Below are 21416 nucleotides of genomic sequence, written 5' to 3' on the forward strand. Positions count from 1 at the left end.
CCCTGGGAAGCTTGATAGGAACCACCTCAAATTCCATCACTTAATTTAGGCTCACTGGGTGCCCATCAGAAGTTATAAGCCTTAGGAGGCTTATCAAGGGTCACTCCTGACATTCTTTGAGATGTAATAGACTGTAAAAGCCTTATCCTGCTTCCATTGAAGTCAATGGGAAGAACATTTGAATTAGGGATGTCAATTATCATAGAACCATAGAGTCAAAGAAAATTAGGGTTGGAAGAGACCTCAGGAGGTCATCTAGTCCAAACCCCTGCTCAAAGCAGGACCAACACCAACTAAATCATCCCAGCCATGGTTTTGTCAAGCTGGGCCTTAAAAACCTGTAAGGATGGAGATTCCACCACCTCCCCAGGTAACCCATTTCAGTGATTCACCACCTTCCTAGAGAAATAGTTTTTTTTTCTAATATCCAACCTACACCTCCCCCATTGCAACTGGAGACCATTGATCCTTGTTCTGTCATCTGCCACCACTGAGAACAGCCAAGCTCCATCCTATTTGGAACCCCTGTTCAGGTAGTTGAAGGCTGCTGTCAGATCCCGCCTAACTCTTCTTTTCTGCAGACTAAATAAACCCAGTTCCCTGTGTGATGTTGCACTCCATATGATTTTATGAAAATATGCTAATGAGTGTGAATATAATGTAACTGGAATATGCTTCATGGAAAAGGTCTCATGTAAGGTATCATTACAAAGCTTATAATGTATTGAGTTTGTTCATCCTATTTGTATGAATGTATCATTCTTGTATCTGAAACTAGGAATATAAATATAACTCTGAGGTCCTATTATAATTATGCAAAGTGTGGGTCATTAATGGTGGTTTAGAATCTTGATGGCTCCCATTAACCAGGACAATTGACTATAGATGGCTCTGTTTACTTGCAAGCCTTCTTGTGAGTCAGGCCAGGAAGAATGAAGGCTTGGGGTCTCAAAGGACATGTGACCATGTCACCTGGTACTGAAATGATCCTTAAACCTGGTGCTTTTCCATTTAGAAGGAGGGGTGGGGACCCAGAGAGACAAAAGATTCCCACCTTGTGCCAAAGCTATAAAAGGGGGTGGAACAGAACAAAGGAAGCTGCAGTCATGAGAAATCCCCTAGCTACCAGCTGAGCTGGGACAAGGACTGTACCAGGGGAAAGGATTGGGCCCAGACTAGAAAGGAGTCTAGTCTGTGAAAGAAGCTAATTGGAACATCTCTGAGGGTGAGATTTACCTGCATTTAGTTTCCTACTGTATTAGGCTTTGACTTTCATGGTTTCGTTATATTTTCCTTTGTAATTTACTTTGTTCTGTCTGTTATTACTTGGAACCACTTAAATCCAACTTTTTATATTTAATAAAATCACTTTTTGCTTATAAATTAACCCAGAGCAAGTAATTAATTCCTGGGTGGGGGGAGCAAACAGCTGTGCATATCTCTCTATCAGTGTTATAGAGGGCAGACAATTTACAAGTTTACGTTGTATAAGCTTTATACAGAGTAAAACGGATTTATTTGCAGTTTGGATCCCATTGGGAACTGGGTATCTGGGTGCTAGAGACAGGAGCACTTTCTAAGCCATTTTCAGTTAAGTCTGCAGTTTTTGGGTGACGTGGTTCAGACCCTGGGTCTGTGTTGGAGCTGTGGCATGTCTGGCTCAACAAGGCAGAGTTCTGAAGTCCCAAGCTGCCAGGGAAAATGGGCTCAGAGGTAGTATCAGCACACTAGGTGGCAGTCCTAAGGGGGTCTCTGTGACCCAACCTGTCACACCCTCAGCCTCTCTTCATAAGTCATGTGTCCCAGCCCCCTGATCATTTTCGTTGCCCTCCAATTTGTCCACATCCTTTCTGTAGTGGGGGCCCTAAAACTGAATGCAATACTCCAGATGTGGCCTCACCAGTGCCGAATAGGGGTGAATAATCACTTCCCTCGATCTGCTGACAGTGCTGCTACTAATGCAGCCCAATATGCCGTTAGCTTTCTTGGCAACAAGGGCACACTGTTGACTTATATCCAGCTTCTCGTCCACTGTAATCCCCAGGTCCTTGTCTGCAAAATTGCCACTTCAACAGTGGGTCCCCAGCCTGTGGCAGTGCATGGGATTCTTCTGTCCTAAGTACAGGACTCTGCACTTGACCTTGTTGAACCTTATCAGATTTTTTTGGCCCAGTCTTCCAATTTGTCTAGGTCACTCTGGACCCTATCCCTACCCTCCAGCGTACCTTCCTCTCTCCTCAGCTTAGTATCATCCGTGAACTTGCTGACGATGCAACCCATCCCATCATCCAAATAATTAATGAAGATCTTGAACAAAACCAGCCACAGGCCCAACCGCTGGGGCACTCCGCTTGATACCGTCTGCCAGCTAGACATCGAGACATTGATCACTACCCATTGAGTCCGATGATCTAGCCAACTTTCTATCCACCGTCAATTCAAGGGATTAACTCAAAACAAATTAATCTGATTAAAAAAATTAATTGTGATTAATCACAGTTTTAATTGCACTGTGAACCAATAATAGAATACCAATTAAAATTATTATAAATATTTTGAACGTTTTCTACATTTTCAAATATGTTGATTTCAATTACAACACAGCATACAAAGTATACAGTGCTCACTTTATATTATTATTTTCATTACAAATATTTGCACTGTAAAAAAGATAAACAAAAGAAATAGTATTTTTTCAATTCACCTCATACAAGTACTGTAGTGCAATCTCTTTATCCTGAAAGTGCAACTTGCAAAGGTACAATTTCTTCTTTTCCATACATGCACTCAATAGTAGGGAATAGAAATGTGGGGGACAGAGGGTGTCACAACAGCCCTTTGGGGCCAGGGCCAGCCAAGTGCAAGGTAGGGTAGCCTTCAGATTTCTGTAACCTGTACCTGGGGCCAAAGCAGTCCCCAGCCAGCCCAGGATATGGGAGGTGCACAGTGGTATAAAGCCACATTTATCTGAGTTCTGAGCCAGCTTTGGCGCAGTATGAACTGAGCCCATAAATCCTGTTCTTTATGTAATGGACCTTGGGAGTCAAAGAATTTCTGCATGTGCCAATTGGCATTTTCTTGTAGATATGGAAAATACAGTGAATCTTTGCAAATAATTAAACATTGTAATTCTGGATTATCTTTAATTAATGAGGCACAGGCATAATACCTCCAGAGGCTTGGAATGCTGCTCTGTATTTATGTCAGAAGTGATCTTTAATTTTTCCAGTGAAAGATTATTTATCTTTTTTTTTCTTCCTTGTGATTGTCTCTTCCTAGCTCCCTGGCTTCTTTACAAATTGGAACTAACCATTAGCAAGATTTCTTCCTGTTTCTTCTGCAGATGGCTTGGCTTTAAGCATTAGGTTTAAAACAACTTTTAATTTTATCTTTTAATAATATTTTGGTTTTAGAGTCATAGAGTGTAAGGCCAGAAGGGGCCACCAGGTCATCTAGTCTGACTTCCTGTCAGGGCCGGCTTGAGCTTTTTTGCCGCCCCAAGCAAAAAAAAAAAAAAAAAAGGTGGGTACTGTAGTTGTAAGAATGCTTGATAGAGATCTTGTAGGTGTTTGTCTCTGTCTTCAAGTTGGCGGGCTGTCTGTAAGCAAGGGCTGGCCTGTCTCCCTAGATCTGTGAGAGTGATGGGTTCTCCTTAAGGATAGGTTGTAGATCCTTGATGATGTGCTGGAGAGGTTTTAGTTGGGGGCTGAAAGTGACGGTTAGTGGTGTTTTGTTATTTTCTTTTTTGGGCCTGTCCTGTAGTAGGTAACTTCTGGGTACTCTTCTGGCTCTATCAATCTGTTTCTTCACTTCAGCAACCCACCATCAACCTCAGCCTGCACCAGTCCACACAAGAGATCCGGTTGTATCATAGAGCTTGGCTGTAGACAATGGATCATGTGGTGTGGTCTGGATGAAAGCTGGAGGCATGTAGGTAAATATAGCGGTCAGAAGGTTTCTGGTATAGGGTGGTGTTTATGTGACCATCACTTATTAACACCGAAGTGTCCAGGAAGTGGATCTCTTGTGTGGACTGGTCCAGGCTGAGGTTGATGGTGGGATGCTGAAATGAAGAAACAGATTGACAGAGCCAGAAGAGTACCCAGAAGTTACCTACTACAGGACAGACCTAACAAAGAAAATAACAGAACACCACTAGCCGTCACCTTCAGCCCCCAACTAAAACCGCTCCAGCCCATCATCAAGGATCTACAACCTATCCTGAAGGACGACCCATCACTTTCACAGATCTTGGGAGACAAGCCAGTCCTTGCTTACAGACAGCCCCCCAACCTGAAGCAAATACTCACCAGCAACCACACACCACACAACAAAAACACTAACTCAGGAACCTATCCTTGCAACAAAGCCTGTTGCCAACTGTGTCCACATATCTGTTCAGGGGACACCATCACAGGGCCTATCAGCCACACTATCAGAGGCTAGTTCACCTGCACATCTACCAATGTGATATATGCTATCAAGTGCCAGCAATGCCCCTCTGCCATTTACATTGGCCAAACCGGACAGTCTCTACGTAAAAGAATAAATGGACACAAATCAGACGTCAAGAATTATAACATTCAAAAAACCAGTCGGAGAACACTTCAATCTCTTTGGTCTCTCGATTACAGACCTAAAAGTGGCAATTCTTCAACAAAAGAACTTCAAAAAGAGACTCCAGTGAGAGACTGCTGAATTGGAATTAATTTGCAAACTGGATACGATTAACTTAGGCTTGAATAAAGACTGGAAGTGGATGGGTCATTACACAAAGTAAAACTATTTCCCCATGTTTATTCCCTTCCTCCCGACCCCGCACTGTTCCTCAGACGTTCTTGTCAACTGCTGGAAATGACCCACCTTGATTATCACTACAAAAGGTTCCGTCCCTGCTCTACTGCTGGTAATAGCTCACCTTACCTGATCACTCTTGTTACAGTGTGTATGGTAACACCCATTGTTTCATGTTCTCTGTGTATATAAAATCTCCCCACTGTATTTTCCACTGCATGCATCTGATAAAGTAAGCTGTAGGTCACGAAAGCTCATGCTCAAATAAATTGGTTAGTCTCTAAGGTGCCACAAGTACTCCTTTTCTTTTTGTGGATACAGACTAACACGACTGCTACTCTGAAACCTGTCACTATGCATGTGTATGTCCGTGTGTGTGTATATATATGCACACTGTATTTATCTCTCTGTATGCATATGTGAATCAAATCTGATCAGGTTTGGCTCAATTTTTCCTTTCTTTGAGCTATGTAAGTTTGCTGTGTGGGTCTCTCAGGTGTGCATTCAAAATGCTGATGTTGTCTTTTCTGTGTGTGTTAAAAAAACTGCTAGCCCTTTTTATAAGTGCAGAGGTTTGTCCTCATGTCCTTGAGCAAAATGTCCCCTTGCCAGGAAATTTATTGTTAACTATCCTTGACCACCTCCTTACGTGGGTATGTTTTCAGTAGTGCTTTGTGCACATAGCCATGATTCAACACAGCACTTAAGCACATGCTTAAATGTAAGCCCATGAGTACTTATGCTTACAGTTAACATGTGTTTAATTGATTTGTTAAGTTGGGGCCATAGTTTTTTTTTTAAACCCTTCAGGATTCTTTGGGATAAAAGACACTTTTATAAATGTTGTATGTTACAATAAATACACAATTATCTGTGAAGATGTAGATGTATCTATATAAATATATATGAGAGAGAGAACCCCTTGTTTCTGATTAACAGGAGAGTTCTTGAGTTTGGGTAGAAGAAGAGAGTTGGTGTTCATTATCATGCATCACTGAAGGTTTAAAGGTCAAACATTGACAAATGTGAGGATAGTCTGAGCAAGTTCCATGCTATAAACCTGTTTCTATAGTTAAACAGGACAGATTTCACACAGGACAGTCAGAGTCTGTGTTGCACCCTTTTGACCAAATGAGGCAGTTAATAAGAATGCCTTTATACTTGCAGCAGATTTCCACTGGCATTACAGGAAGACTTCAGCTAGACATCTCTGCTCTATAAAGAAATCTATACAAGCTTGAAATTCAGGATCTGACATCCTTCGTACATACTGTTGTTCAAACTACCTCATTCATCCACCGATTAGTTAGAGTGGCAACATGAGGAACCATTTTTTATTTATGGAGATAGCATAAAATCATGCTACAGAACATCATATTTCAAGCAGAATACCATAGATAAGTTGCCATTATTGTTTGAGAAGGCCAAATAATGAGATGTATGGAAGCTTGAGTAAAGAGTATATAAGAAAGTCCAAATTTGGCCCATTTAAAATGTATGTACTTTCATTTAATAATCTAACTTCACATGATTTTCATAATGAGAACAGTTTTGGGGCTTTTTGTTTAAAAAAAACAAATGGTTGTTATTTTCCCCAAAATCTTCCCACTCAATGCACAACCCAAATGTAGGACATAGGCTGGGAATCTTCAAGGAAGGATTCCTTCCCCAAGGATGCAGAGCAGATCTGAAGTTGTGAGGCTACATTAACCCTTGTATCTCCTTAGCAAAGATGCTGGGTGAATAGCTCCACAGCAGGAGATTCTTGACCCCTGCTATGATCCTGCAGACTAACAAACAGGATTTGCTGTAGAGCTGTGCACCCACTGTCTCTCCCCCCACCCCAACCCTGCTTCCACCTTTGTGCAGAAGAACCACATGCAGACAAATGCTAGGGTCTTCCCAATTTTTGTAGGAAGTACCAAATTTGCACTGAGAGGAGATCATAGAATCCTAGAATATTAGGGTTGGAAGAGACCTCAGGAGGTCATCTAGTCCAGTCCCCTGCTCAAAGCAGGACCAACACCAACTGAGATGCTGAGAAGTTTGCAATTCTGACCATTTCTCCCAACAGCTGTCAAAATATAGGTGAGATCTGTGCCCAATGGAGTGAGAAGAAAACAAAACCAGAAAAATATATGTGGGTGGTCTCATGCTTCCTAACCCCACTTGCTCCCCATTTCTATCACTCTCCCCTAAAGCCTACTGTAAGGCTCCATCTCACGGCTGATTCTAATTATGCCATAGTGCAGGGGTGGGAAACTCAGAGCAGGGACTGTCCCTTAATCTGTGCATTGCACCATACCAAACATACTCGCACTTTATAAGTAAGTAATAACTACACTTACCAGCAAGCCACACAACATTTTCTTTATCACTAAAGACCTTTGTTCAAGCAGAAATATTGGCTAGATCAGAAGCGATGTGAATTCATTCAAACAGCAGTAGTGTTCAATAAGGGTAATGCAGTCATCCTCTTTGCTACCTAGCCCTGCTGTTAACAGTGATTTTACAGTTCACAGGATGTCGAATACTATGTTATACAAGATTGCAATTAAAATATTGAATAGTCTAAAACATAAAGACTAAATTCTGCCTATATTTGGGCATATATGGCACCTACTGAATTATATGTGCATATGCATGTGCATAGAACTTGGTCCTAAACATAGGACATAGAAAAGGTCCTGGAGTTTCTTGTATTAGAATTAATCTTAATTAATCAGTTCACTCATTTTATTGGTGTACAGAGGGTTGGTTATACAGAAAACCATGACTTTTATTTTACTAGAGTTTATCTTTAGCAGCCATTTGTGTGCATGTGTATGTGTCTATATGTATATTTCTGTGCATATCTTAATAAAGGATTGCATTTTCTATCCAACACAAGAGAATATTGATTTAAAAACATATTTAAAATAGTGTTCTTTGAGAGGATACCATGGACCTGACTCCAGCATAGTTCTGATGACCTACAGCTTCCATTGAAGTCATTGGAAGGATCAGGTCCATTTTTATTTTAGAGACAGTTGTGTTTATATGAGAGGCTGCATTGAATCAAACTGATTTGAAAACTAGCAGCAACGCCAAAAATCAAAGGAAAAGGACTGCTAAATAAGTAATGAAATGTGCAACATGGTAACCTAGAATAAAACAGAGACGTTCAAAATGTTCAAAATAGCTTACATTCTCTGGGCTTTTGTTAAAGTAATTGCTAATTTAATTTCATCTTTCATGTTCCAAAGCTCTTGTCTTCTTTCTTACTGTAGATATTCATTATTCTAAGTAATTTTGAGTGATTCTGCAAAAGCCCTAAAGGAGAAGGAGATAGGCACTTGATAACATTAACCCTTGGAGCTGTCATGACGTATTGTATCTGTGTGAAAATTTGCATAGCACAAAGTTGTATTGAATAGAGGACTAATAAAACAGAACTATATTACTTTAAAATGTATAATTCCAATGTCCATTGCAGTAAAATGTAGTTTGGTTTGTTTATTTGTTCAGTTGTGTGTGTCTTGGTTACAAAACACTACAGTATTTTTTACAGGTAACCTTCTTTGTCGAATCTGACATACCATTTCACTTCCCTTGAAAAACTGTGCAATATATCTCTTGTTGCAGTCTGATCTATGATAGCAGATGTACTTTAGAAAAGGTTTCCATATGGTAACCCAGATGTTCATTCTCTCCTTATGAAAGAATTATTGTAACTTTCATAGTAAGGACAGTGTTATGGTAAATAAGTCTATGGCAGATACAGAATAATTCTTCAGTCACTGTATATTTTGGGGACTTCAAAATAAAAATAAATCTTCTATATTTTGTCGTTTTTCTAATTTTGGGACATAATTGTCTTTACAGAATAATCACATAAAATACTCATTATAAACATGACATATTAAAAATGGTCATTCATTAGCTTAGGAATAAAACTATAATTACAGTTATGGGGCTTTGAGGCGATTATAAAGAGATGCAAGCTAATTGCACAGTTTAAGGTTGCTAATTTAATAGCGAGCTAAAACACAGTAATCAGCTGAAGAGAAATACACCACAATATTTTAAAAGGATCAGAGTATTGGAATTTATTATATCCCTCTTCCTCTCCTTCTGCTTTAATCACTTTAGGTTAGAGTGTAAAGCTGTGCAGGCAGTATTCCTTATAAATGGAATCATATGATGCATACATTAAATCAAAACTGCACCTTCGTTTGGCATCTACAATCAAGAGCTAGGGAATAAGCAGGCTATTCTGCCAGAACTTTACTATACTGGCACTTGATGGTGATACACAGTACTTCTCATCTGCAGAACAAACTGCAGCATCTCTTCCTGCAGCAGTGTGTCAGCCATTGGCTTTCCTGTGACACGTGACGGATAGAGCCTTCTCTGTGTCTTTTCTCGCCCATCTGTGTGCAGGGCACTGATAGGCCAGGCTGATGCGCAGGCAGTTTATCATCTTGATCTCCCACTGAGTCAGGGAGCTCTCCTGTCATCAGTATTGATTTCAGAGGATGGACTAAATTTCCTAGGATTTCCATTAAGAATTAAGAAAAAAGCTATAAGCACGCAGGGTAGCCAGGCAGACATGGATATGAAATGGCACTGTGAAACCTCTCAGGTAGCTTCTTCTATCACAGCTGATGCAGAGCACAGGCTAAGCACTGCAGCATGCAGGGTTTAAGATACCATTAGTCTAACAGCAAAATAAAAAAGGCATTTGCACCGATTACTAAAAATGACTTTTTAAAAAAAATTAGAGTATGTCTTCTTGGAGATTGCATGTCATTAATATTGAGATTGAATTTCTGCACAATATCTGTTAAATATAGAAAGGCTTTTAAATTTTAATATCTTTTTACAAGAAAATAATGCTTTAAAACCTGGGCATGGATGCTTCCTTTTTATCTGCTGCTTTACATAGAGATTTTTTTAGCATGTTGCTGCAAAAGAGTAAAAAAGGGGGTGGAGGGGAAATTCAGAAAACTCCAATAAAAGCATGAATAAAAACTGCTTAAAATTGTTGCCAGGCTGCTTTGTTATTAATAACATAATAATTATTCTAAAAAGCTGCTTAAACCCTGACCATGCATGCTTTTTATTTTGGCACATAATGTGTGTTTGTGTGTGAGCGTGTGCACGCATGGATTTTTTGTTTGTTTTTTTTTGTTTTTGTTTCTTACTGAGCATTTGCAGAACTGGAATTTCTGTGAGTTATATGCATGTTTTGTTAACATAGAATGCATACAAATGAATGACTAAATCTGATGAACAAATATTTCATAATATGTAATGCAAAATAGCATCATATTTCTTTTAACTAATTCATTTTAATTTATAGGGGGGAAATATCTGCATGCCAGTGATATTGAAAGCATTTGTGTGGTTTTTTTAGAAGACTGATTATTTATTTGCTCATTTCTAACATCAAAAGCAAGCTGTTTTTATTAACAAACCTCCAAAGCATCAATTTAAAGTAGCATTGATTACAAAGCTTGAAAGATTACAAATACTTGAAAACAAGTAGTAAGGTGTGTGTTTGTGTGTGTGTGAACACTGAGTTCCTTTGGGAGCAATGTGATCCCTTCCCAGTCATTAGACTCCACAACAATAGTGAATATGCCTTGTTATTTTAGAGTCTACATGCACCATGGGAATTAAAGCTAGGAAAAGCAGGACTGTTACCAGATGGGACAACTGTATGCTGATAGTGAGTACAGACAATACTCTGTATGGAGGAGTAAAGTGGATGAAAGGAGATTAGGGTCTTTAAAGGGGATGAAGTAGGAATCTCTATACTAGAAGGGGGATAAGGTAGCAACTGCTATACTAGAAAAAGTATATTTTCACATCTTACACTTATTATGAGACAGAAGTTAAAGGAGGAAAAGCTTTCTTGATTACTTGTTTTGTTTTAGAGGAGAATATATTTAGGAAGAGCATTGTAGGAATGTACTTTGATTTACAAGTTATAAACATTAACTGGTATGTTAAGCCAGTTTTCTATTTTTTATGACATGTTTGTAAAAAGGTTATGTATAGAATTGGATCTAAATTATCTTAATCTTTTAGACAGTAGTATCTATATTTGGATGACAGATAGTGTCATAGATATTCTATGAGTCTATGGCAGTGCTCCTATCATTAGGAGTGATGGGATTAAATCTCAAAATTTGGTCATTGTGGCTTACTTGGTATACTGTATAAATTCCATGCATTGGGTGACAGGGTTACATTAACAGGAGGCTTTTTTACAGAGATTTTTTCACCTCATTTTTTAAACATACATGCTTACATTTATTAAAATATTAATGTATATTGTGATTCTCATGATACTGATCATCTCTAATGCTAATCTTGGTTCTCCCTCCCCCCATCACTGTTTTATCTGAAAATATTTGGTTATGTTAGATTATCTCATTTCCAATAACTCTGGCCGTGTGACATTTTAGATGATAGTACATGTTCAGCTGGAAAATTTAGTGAAATGAGTTTGCCATTCCCAGCTCTACTCCCTAATAGACAGTCTTCCACATCACCTAGGCATCATACATAATTTGACACAGCTGACAGCCTTTACTTAGAAGAGGCTTAGGGTTGAGCCAGCATGGAAATTGAATTGCCTCTCGACTCCCTAATATTAATGATCCTTCCAGGTCAGCACAGAAGTAATTGGCAGGGCAGCCTGAGGAACTGTGTATTAAATCTGCCTAAATTGTAGCTAGACTGTGAAGGGATGCATCCAGATAACTTATAGAAAGTGAATTTAGGTTATGCTTCCATTTGCTTAATATAAGAAGTGCTAGAGTTATGGCAATCTCAAAGACCAACATCTGTACTCTAGAGTTTAGTATTGAAATGAGCTTTCTGACCTTCAAGAAAACAATGATTATTAACTACTCTAGGACATTTTTCCTTAGATGCTCCTGAAAAGCAAATAAGCACAGGTATCTTGATGTGGATTACATCCTGAAGTGTAGCAATTTACCTATATTAAGAGCTTTTCTCTAAAAACTTGTGGCAATAAATAGTGAAAAATCAAATTAATATTGCCCCTGCTTTCTAATCATTGAAATATCTGTACATTTAAAATAGTCCTTTAATCAGCCAGAGTTACTATTCACCTGGGCAGCTTAATTATGTGGATAATTGTACTTTTAAGTCAGGAATCAATATTCTATAGAAATTCAGAAGAGATAGACAGCCTAAGAACAGTTAAAAACTTGACTGTGCTTCAGGACTTTGACTAATTCTTATTAAGCAAGAAATCCTAGGCACAGTGAGGGAGATATTCTTTCATGTGTGTGTGTGGGGGGGGTAGGTTGTGCACACACATGCATGTGTATTTGAGGTAACCTGAAAAATTAACAGTTGTCAGCACTACTCTGCTGTGGGGAAGCCCAGAGTGGGCATAGCTGCTTCCTGTTTTCAACAGTAAGTGTACCTGTCTACAGAGACAAAGAACAAAAAAACCTGGAATAAAATAATGATGTGCAACATATACAATATATGCTTCTGAGATAGCTGTTGTACCTGGTAAATGTTTTTAATAAAATAAAATCATGATGGTAGTGCACCAGTGTAATTTAGCCTACAGAGAATTAGAATGGGAAAATATCTTGTCCACCTGCAAGCAGGATTTCTCCCTACAATCTGTTCTTGAGTGCAAATCATTTACCTGTACAACAGCTTATGGCCCGTCCACCACTTCCATTAAGAGACTACTCCTTAGTCTGATACAGCTCAATGTTATGAACATTTGTTGATACTCAGCTCATCTTTTCTGTTCCTCAATTTCATCCCACTGCTTCTAGTTATAGTGATTGTTCTGCTTTCTTGGTGTCTTTATATTTAAATTTAAATTTTCATTTAACCAAGAAATATATAAGGAGCCAAATTCATCTCTAGTCTAACTTTGTTGATATCAGTGAAGTTACAACAGAGATAAATCTGACCCATTATTGCTTTCTGGTCTGTCTATTTACCCATAAATGAATTCCTTGAAATCTTTCTGGTAGTATGCACCAACCTAGAACTTTATGCAGAATTCTGTAAGGATGGTATAATGAAAGACAAAAGCTTTCTAAGGCTCCTAAGTCACTTAGGAGCTGAAGTTGCATTGCAAGTCAAAGGGCTGGAAATCAAGGAGATTTAGGCTTTAATGTCCAGATTCTTAAAGATATTTAGTTGCCTAAGGGTAGACAGCTAATGAGATTTTCAGAAATCCCTTCATGCCCAGTGGGAGTTAAGTACCCAGGCACTTTCAAAAATCTCACTAGGTGCCTATCTAAATCTCTAGGTGCCTAAATACCCTTAAAATCTGCCCCCAGGTGCTTTTCAATATGTTACCCAAAGTTTACATTTGCAGCCCCAAACTGTATATGCGTTTTTTTTCTTTGATTGTATTGCACTGCCGGTTTGTATCCAATTTGCTGTACTTGACCACTGCTCGGAATTTTTGTCACTACTGCTTTTTCAGGTTTTCTTTTCCTCTGTTTCAGATTATTTTCCCCTATTCCCCTTATCTATTAATTTGCATTTTTCCATGTTGAATCATATTTAGTAATGTACTGCTCATATAGTATTTCTGCTTTCTTTCTATGTCCCTTAGTATTGTTTTTTTTCAGTCCTCACTGGTATTTGCAATACTTCGAAATTTAGTTTCCATTAATTTTCTTATGCCTTACATACATTGGTTGAAATCCTGGCCCCATCAAAGTCAATGGGAGTTTTGTCACTGAGTTCAGAAGGGCCAGGATTTCATCTCTTTGTGTAGTCTGCATAGAGAAATTATCAAAATAAATGGATAAAGAAAGCTTCAGACCAAATTTGTCCAGGGAACCTGTACAAGCTTAAATGTTAGAGCTGGTTCAAAACACTTTCAACATTTTTTTTTATTATTTTGGTTGAAATTTCAATAACTTGGAAAATGTTGACAAGTTCTGTTCAATGCGTATTTGATAGTACAACGTAATAATCATATTTGCACCTATTGTAGTCACCAAAGACTGCCTTAAAAATAAAATTTCCCAAGCTACTGACTAATCTACCCATAGCAACTACCTACACTGTCACAAAAAATGACTTTACACTTCATATTATATTGCATTTTCCATCAGTACTTTTGTTTCTCTGGTTTCTGCTGTTGTTTGCTACTCTCGTCTTCTTGGTTTTCCTTTTCTGACCTGTTTCACACATTTTCAGACAGTGATGTAATAGCCCACTCCTGTGTTGTGGCCATCATCTGATTTTGGCTTCATTTTTTCTCTGTGATTTGTAAATAGATATCGCTGTAGATGCACATCTAAATATATATAGAATGTACCCCTTATCCAGCGTCATATCCTGTCATCACTCTGTGTCGTAATAAGTGTAATAAGTGATCATATTACTTACAATAATAAGTGTAGTAAGTGATCATAGGAGATACTGAGCACCCTCAACTCACATAGACTTCAGCTCATCATCTCTCAGCTAAATAAAATTTCACTTAGGGGGCAATCCAATACCCATGATCTCAATGGGAGCCCTCCTATTGATTTTATTGGGTGTTGGATTATGGCCTTATCATGCAGCTATGCTCAGAAAAGAGACTCTGTAGAAACATTTCCTTCATATGCTACAGACCTGTTTCCTGTGTTAATTTTGAGTCATTCCATTTGACTTTATTGACAACCATACATTCTGGCTAATTTTTACTTCAGTAGTCACTATAGGGCCAACATAACTAAGGGCGAATGAGCTGGATTTAATTTTGGGACTTGCATGTCACCATCAGAATTACTAAATTGCAGCTGCAGAGTATTTATGTGGAAATGTACAAAAATATACATTGCAATTGTACCTTAAACTACATTGACAGTTATCACCCTTAAAATCTTTACAGCTTTGTCTTTGTTGCTAGATAATGTCAGCACTGCTTTCCACATTTTTCCTATGAAAGGTATACCTAGGGAATAACATGAATAGTATGGTAGCAAAGACATCTGAGAAAGTAGTAAAGGCAACTACTATGTAATACATCTCAGGGTTACCGGTGATGATGCATGAGCGAGAAAGCATACAGACTGACTTTCAGATCTCATTGTTTTTGCACAGCAAGCAGTTCGTTAATGGAAGGAAATAATAGTAACTTCTTAGCTGGTCAGGATTTATCTGACAATTTGTCTAATCCTGATACTCTGGAAACCTGAATCAGGGAATTGAGGTGGCCAGCCTAGTCCTAAAGGAACCCATCACTGGACATTTTTAAAAGCAGGTTAGACAGACACCTGTCAAGGATGGTCTAAATCGGGGGTCGGCAACCTTTCAGAAGTGGTGTGCCAAGTCTTCATTTATTCACTCTAATTTAAGGTTTCCCGTGCCAGTAATACATTTAAACGTTTTTAGAAGGTCTCTTTCTATAGGTCTATAATATATAACTAAACTATTGTTGTCTGTAAAGTAAATAAGGTTTTTAAAATGTTTAAGAAGCTTCATTTAAAATTAAATTAAAGCGCAGAGCCCCCCGGAGCGGTGGTCAGAACCCAGGCCGTGTGAGTGCCACCGAAAATCAGCTTGTGTGCTGCCTTTGACACGTGTGCCATAAGTTGCCTACCCCTGGTCTAAATAATTCTGCCATGAGTGAAGGGGACTTCACTCAAGGGCCCTTCTAGTCCTATGATTCTACCTATATAGACTAATCCTGATTCTCTGTGAACTTCTTTGCAATACTTGCTCAAAGTGAAATATAGATAAGTCATTTGAACCAATAAAAAGGTTACTGTTCTTGGAGATAGCTGGATCCTTTTTTGCCATACACATAAGCTGCAGCATGATGAGCTTTAGTCGCTGATTCATGACCCTTGCTCCTTTCTTGAAATGTGCTGAAACTGACGGACTTCTGTAGCAGACCTCACACTATTCTTCCTATAGCCAAGTATCCAAAGGGTATCAGAGATTAAAGACAGCTTTTCAGCTTCAGATACTGAACTAAAGCAACTGTACTAAGGTAACTGAAATAAGCTGGGTAACTGAGCTAAAAATAGACCAGAAAGCAAAAAAATTAAATTCAAATCACTTTGTTTTTAAGCAAGGACCTTAAATTAACTGATTAAGGACCAGTTAACTGATTGTTAATTACATAAGGAACCTTTCAAAAATTATCCAACCAAAAAAATTCACCCAATGGTTTCCTACATATGAAGAAAGCCTCCACTATGAGAAAATGTCTAGATATTTATAATTCCTGGTCATATCTCTCCTTTCACACAGTTTTGGCAAAACTTCCATACAATAGGTCTTTGGGGTAGGTACCATGTTTTCTTATATATTTGTACAGTAGCAAGCACAATGGAGCCTCAATCCTGAATGGGACTTCTAGGCACTACCATCTACATACAATTAATAATAAGACCAGTGAAAATAAATATTTTTCCCTGACACATTTATAAACTAATTCAATGGTTTGTTAGACTACAATAGACATTAACAGCAGGAGTCATATATTGATGTCACTGTTACTATATAGAATGCCCTAATGGAAAGATGTTCCCTTAGCCATTTTTGTATCCAAACGAAGTGTATTGGAGGCTACCAAGAAGTTGACACTGTTTTTCTGTCACAGTTTTTCTGACTGACTAGTGTCTGTATCTCTTTTACTGTGCCTTCTTTCTCAACAATATCCCTGCCAACTAATGCTTGGGATCCTAGGACATATCCTGTCCTTTTTTACTCCAGTTCACTTAGCCAAAAGATGCAACTACTGTTACTCACATTTTTACCCAATACCTGGGAACTACAAATTATCGACATCCTTCCACTGGAAACTTCAAATTCTTCACTCCGTCATTGGCATGTTGGTAGTCACCTGAAACTGCATCATTTCAGGTTCCTGCTCATCACACAGAATCCATGTAAGGAGTGACAATGCTTTATGAACATTTGTGTTATCACATTATAAGGGCATTTTGGTAGCCAGGATAAAATTTCACCCGATCTTTGTGTCACAGTTTAACTGACCCATACTTAGCTTTGCTTGAATTAATGACAATATTCACAGTTACCTTGCATTCCATATAGTCCTTTATTAAAACTCCAGCACATGCATTTTCATGTCTGAAATCAGCTGCTTCATTGTAAAGGACTACCCAAAAAATCATAGCCACTGTATCCTGTTACTACCAGGCTTCCCATCAAGAATCACGTCACCCATGCACAGAGAGGTGCAATACTTAGTAGCGTTTTATCAAAGGGCAACATGGGTGACAAAATGCATAATCAGGCAAAATTGTTCTGGGCGTCAGTGTTCACATCTCAATAATTAAATTCTTCACACCAAGAGCAAGAACTGAGAGCCAGCATAATCCAGGTTAAGAGAGATCTAGCCATGCTGCTACTTTACTTGCCCAGGTGCTATTCATGCCAAATTTCAGCTGAAAGGGTTTTTTATATAACTGTATGCCGATAACCAATACAGTCATTTACTTGTTTTTTTAGTGGATTTGAGCTTTTCCCGCAGTCACTAAGTCAGATGTGTTATCAGTCCTCTCTTACACAGTTCTTTGTATGAGCATACATACATTGTGTCAGTAATAAGAACAGGAGTACTTGTGGCACCCTAGAGACTAACAAATTTAATGTATGCTTGGGGATAGCCCAGGATTTCAGGTGCTCCTTGGAGGGAAGAAAAGGCAGAAACGACCCTTTGGTCCTTGCAAAATCATTACCCTTTTAGGTAATAAACTACTGTACAATTTCATAAATGTGTTCCTCTTATCTTCCTCTGAACATGATCCTAAGTGTTGCAGATATTAACAGGAGTGGTAGCCCAAGACAGTAAAATTAAATATAAAACAGGTGAGCCATCCTGACTTTCTAGTGACAGTATAACATACTGTATCTGATTTCAGTTCCTGAGCTGCCCAGTTTCTGAGATGCTAGGGTGGCTAGAGAGGTCTTCATACTGTAGAAGCTCAGCCCCTGTGATCACCATCACTCTGCAAAGGGACTCGTTCTGCAGCAAACATTGCTATGACACACTATCTTTAGGGGTGAGGTAAATAAAAGATTAAATTAAGGGATTTTGAAAGTCCAACATCCAAAGCCCATGTTCAGTAATCCCTAGTACACTAGTACTTTTCTTGTTTTTTTGTTTTGTTTTGTTTTGTTTTGTTTTTAGGTGGGGTTTGGGAGGAGGGCTGACATTTGCCTAGGATCTTCAGTTGTAGAATTAACAAGACAAATGAAAAAAGCAGAAAAGAAAAAGTATTATTTCATTATGGCCTCATTTTTAATGGAGCAAGATCCCTCCACTTGGGTGGACTTTGCAGAACATTTGAGGTGTTGATTGCAATTCCTGGAGACTGAAGTTTTTTACTGCACAGCATTTAAAGCAGTAGCAGTGGCAGCATAAGCCCCAATCAATGTGCCTCATACTTAAAATGGAACAGGACACCATTGGGACCGAGAGGGTAATTCAGTCTCTGTGCCTATTCATGGTTGGTGAAGCTGACAACAAGGATTCCAGTTAGTGCCAATTGTGACAGTGTTTTTAATGATAAAGATACCCATCCACTGAAGTCACTAACTATTTCAGCTACTCTAAACCACAGAGCAACCATCAGACAGTAACAACTTCCTGTCTGTCTGGGCAAGATGTGACCCTGTGAAGGAAAGGGTAACTGCTCTGAATTTAATTAGCAGTTTCCTGAGACATCCATTCCTCTTTCTTGGCAATTTGCTAATATATCAAAAGTACTGAAAGAAACTGTAGTTATTTTCAGACGTTTGAGGAGAAAAGGTTTTATTTCCCAACTCTGACCACCTAATGTGATTAAGAAATCAGAAGAGGAAAGGTGTTAAAAGAACATTACATTGTCTGAACTTTTTCTGAACATCATTAGGATTAGAAATTGTTGAGTAGTGTTTTTACCAGATAGTCTAGGTAATTTTTTGAACCACAATTAAAAATAGTCAAAAGATTTAGGGAGAGGGTACTGCTTGTGCTAGGGAATTCTTTGTTCAGTCTTTGTGGGTTCTCTTGTAGAAACAGGAATATGCTTGACATCTGTAATCAAACCACTGATAGTCCTCGTTGCAGTTGTCTGTTTCAGATTATGAGCACCATAAGCCTAAAAACTGTCTTGCGTTTGTGTGGCCCATCAGGGTAATCTGATTGTGGGCTGCGAGACATTTTGCTGATGTTGACTGTCCACAGGCACGGCCCCCCGCAGCTCCCAGTGGCCGCGGTTCGCCATTCCCGGCCAATGGGAGCTGCAGGAAGCAGCAGCCAGCACATTCCTGCGGTCATGCCTGCGGAGGGTCAACTTCAGCAAAATGTCTTGGGGCCCGCAATCAGATTAGCCTGATGGGCTGCTTGCGGGCTACAGGTTGCCCACCGCTGCTATACTGGCTTTTTTCCAAGGATCTTTCCAACTGTATTACCTGACAAAGAAAGAAGGTTAGAAAAAGCAGGTGGCTGGTTGATTACCACTGACTGTATTTAACAGTTTAATTTGTATTGCATATAAGGGAAGTCTCCTTTATTCCGTTACAGAAGTCAAATTGAAGAAAAAACAGTGATGGTATCCCAAGCTCCACCGATTAATCATGCTCATCCTGCTTGTGACATCAAAATAAGATGCCACTTTTAATATATTGTGCTGATCTTCATAATATGGTAATCTTTTCTTTTTCCTTTGTGTTCTATCAGCAGTGAAAAGCTAATGCTATAATTAGGCTTCAGGGTCAATGTCCCACTGAAACAAATGGGAGCAGCTCTTATTTCTCAGAGCCATTGTTTCAGGCTGTCTCCAGGCTCAAGTGGACATCACTGCATCCATTCACACTTAACTCACCTTTTGAATAAGGGCTAGAGACTGAGGGCCTGATTCTCATTTACACAAAAGGCTATTTTATGCCACTAGTGCAAAGGGGTTGTGGACTTAATGCAAATAAAAATCTCTGTCCCTTTAAACAATTGTAAACAAAAGCTTAGATTCTAGAGCAGAAGAGCCATCTCTAAGCCGAGGCCCATCAAGCCACCCTATTTGATCCCTGCCTGAACACTTCACGACTGTGAAGAATGGGATTCTTTCCAAGGGTGTGCAACAATTTGCTTTTGCATTCAGGAAACTGATGAAGTGTTGTTCAGCACAACAAGGTCAGAAGCCTCAAAGAGGATTCATTCCTCAGCAGATATTTGAGTCTTTAGAGCAGCCATGGGCAACAGCTGTGAAATCTAGAGCTAATCTTGTTTAAATTCACCTTTTGGGGCAGCTAATTGGTTGTCTGTCTCTCACAGAGAAAACTATTCTGTGGTGAGGATGGCTGACTGAAAATTTTCATGCTTGAAGAGAAAATTGCAAATATTTGCTTTCCAGCCATTCCACTTGGATGTAGAAATCTCAGGCATTTCACCAGCCATATCTCTGTAATGATTCAGTAGTGAAAAGCAGTTTCTGTATTTCACTATGGTTACTAATAGCTCTTTTCAGACTGGTAGCAAATGTGTGCTTAGCCCTGAATTGAGTAATTTGATTTGTGACCCCCTAGCTTCTCAGTGTACTACCATTACCATGCACCCTCTATGCTGTAACTTTAATAAACTCTGATTATTCCATAAAAGTGAAATATTCCATCTTCTGATTATTAGGGGGGGTAAATAAAACTTAGGAAGTGTGCAAACACTTCTCATGTAAAACAGTGGCTGGAAGGATGTCTTGGGAAACTCCTGTAGCTAGGGTTGCCAATTTTGGTTGGACATATTCCTGGAGGTTTCATCACATAACATAATTTTTAATGAAAGATTAATCTTTAATTCCTGGAGACTCCAGCACAATCCAGGAAGGTTTGCAAACCTACCTGTAGACCCTCCTTCAAAGAAGAGAAGAGTAAAACACCCAACCTCCCAAAAAAGATAAGGCCACAGGTGAAAAATATTGCCAGAGACTTTATTTACCGTCTATCCTTAAGTTGTCATGAGGCACTGTGAGGATACATAAAGCAAGGAGCTTTGGTAGCACAGTATAGAGGTTTTCTGGCTGAAAAAGACAATGTGGAATATGTGTCTGAATAAATTTTATCTTTTCTTGGTACACCTTTATCAAAATTTCAGTTTGAGCAAACCCTGAATAGGGGATTGATGCAGGCAGGCTTTGCCTCTACAGATTTTAGTACCCATTCCTTTACAATTACTGGTGTTCTCTCCATTGTGTCTTTGGATTTGCCAGGATACAGGATTAAGCAGATTGGCTGTTACATGGCAATCTGGAAGATTCAAGAGTTAGGTTTGTCCACAGCAAGGGCCATAATGATGTTGCAGAAGAAGATTATTGAACATTGTTTGTGTTTTTTCCAAACCAGTGATATGAAATAATACAAACAGGTGTGGATTTGTGGACATTTATATCTGTTTGAGGAGGAACGAAAGGCAGTCTCCAGAAACTAGTAAGTGGTGGGTGTGCTGTTAGCTGATGCCTAGCTTCACTAGAGAAGAATGAGTCAGTGTATTGAGGGATCAGCCACAGGTAATATTCACATTACTTCTGGCATCTGTCTGCTTCTGCTGTGCTGTTAGTGGAAGCAGTCTGGGAGCAAAGTTGCTTGACAGTGTATTTCATATTAATGGAGGTTTCATA

General features: G+C 39.0%; 1 protein-coding gene across 37 annotated transcripts in view; it reads left to right on the forward strand.

The window, feature by feature from the left end:
* The window catches only part of NRXN1 (neurexin 1), a 1248790-nt gene that overhangs the window by 1159307 nt on the left and 68067 nt on the right, over positions 1-21416 (forward strand). For 2 of the 37 annotated variants that reach the window (XM_073339225.1, XM_073339229.1), the window contains exon 1: positions 9282-9418. The exons of 33 other annotated variants lie outside the window; for them this stretch is intronic. In XM_073339225.1, the coding sequence (XP_073195326.1) occupies positions 9386-9418 (33 nt within the window). In that variant the 5' untranslated portion in view covers positions 9282-9385. Of the gene's footprint in view, positions 1-9281; positions 9419-10433; positions 10508-21416 lie in introns of those variants that run through there. 2 more of the 37 variants (XM_073339224.1, XM_073339226.1) reach the window with 2 other exon arrangements.

Source organism: Lepidochelys kempii, chromosome 3 (genome assembly GCF_965140265.1).
Source record: "Lepidochelys kempii isolate rLepKem1 chromosome 3, rLepKem1.hap2, whole genome shotgun sequence".
Taxonomy (NCBI): Eukaryota; Metazoa; Chordata; order Testudines; family Cheloniidae; genus Lepidochelys; species Lepidochelys kempii.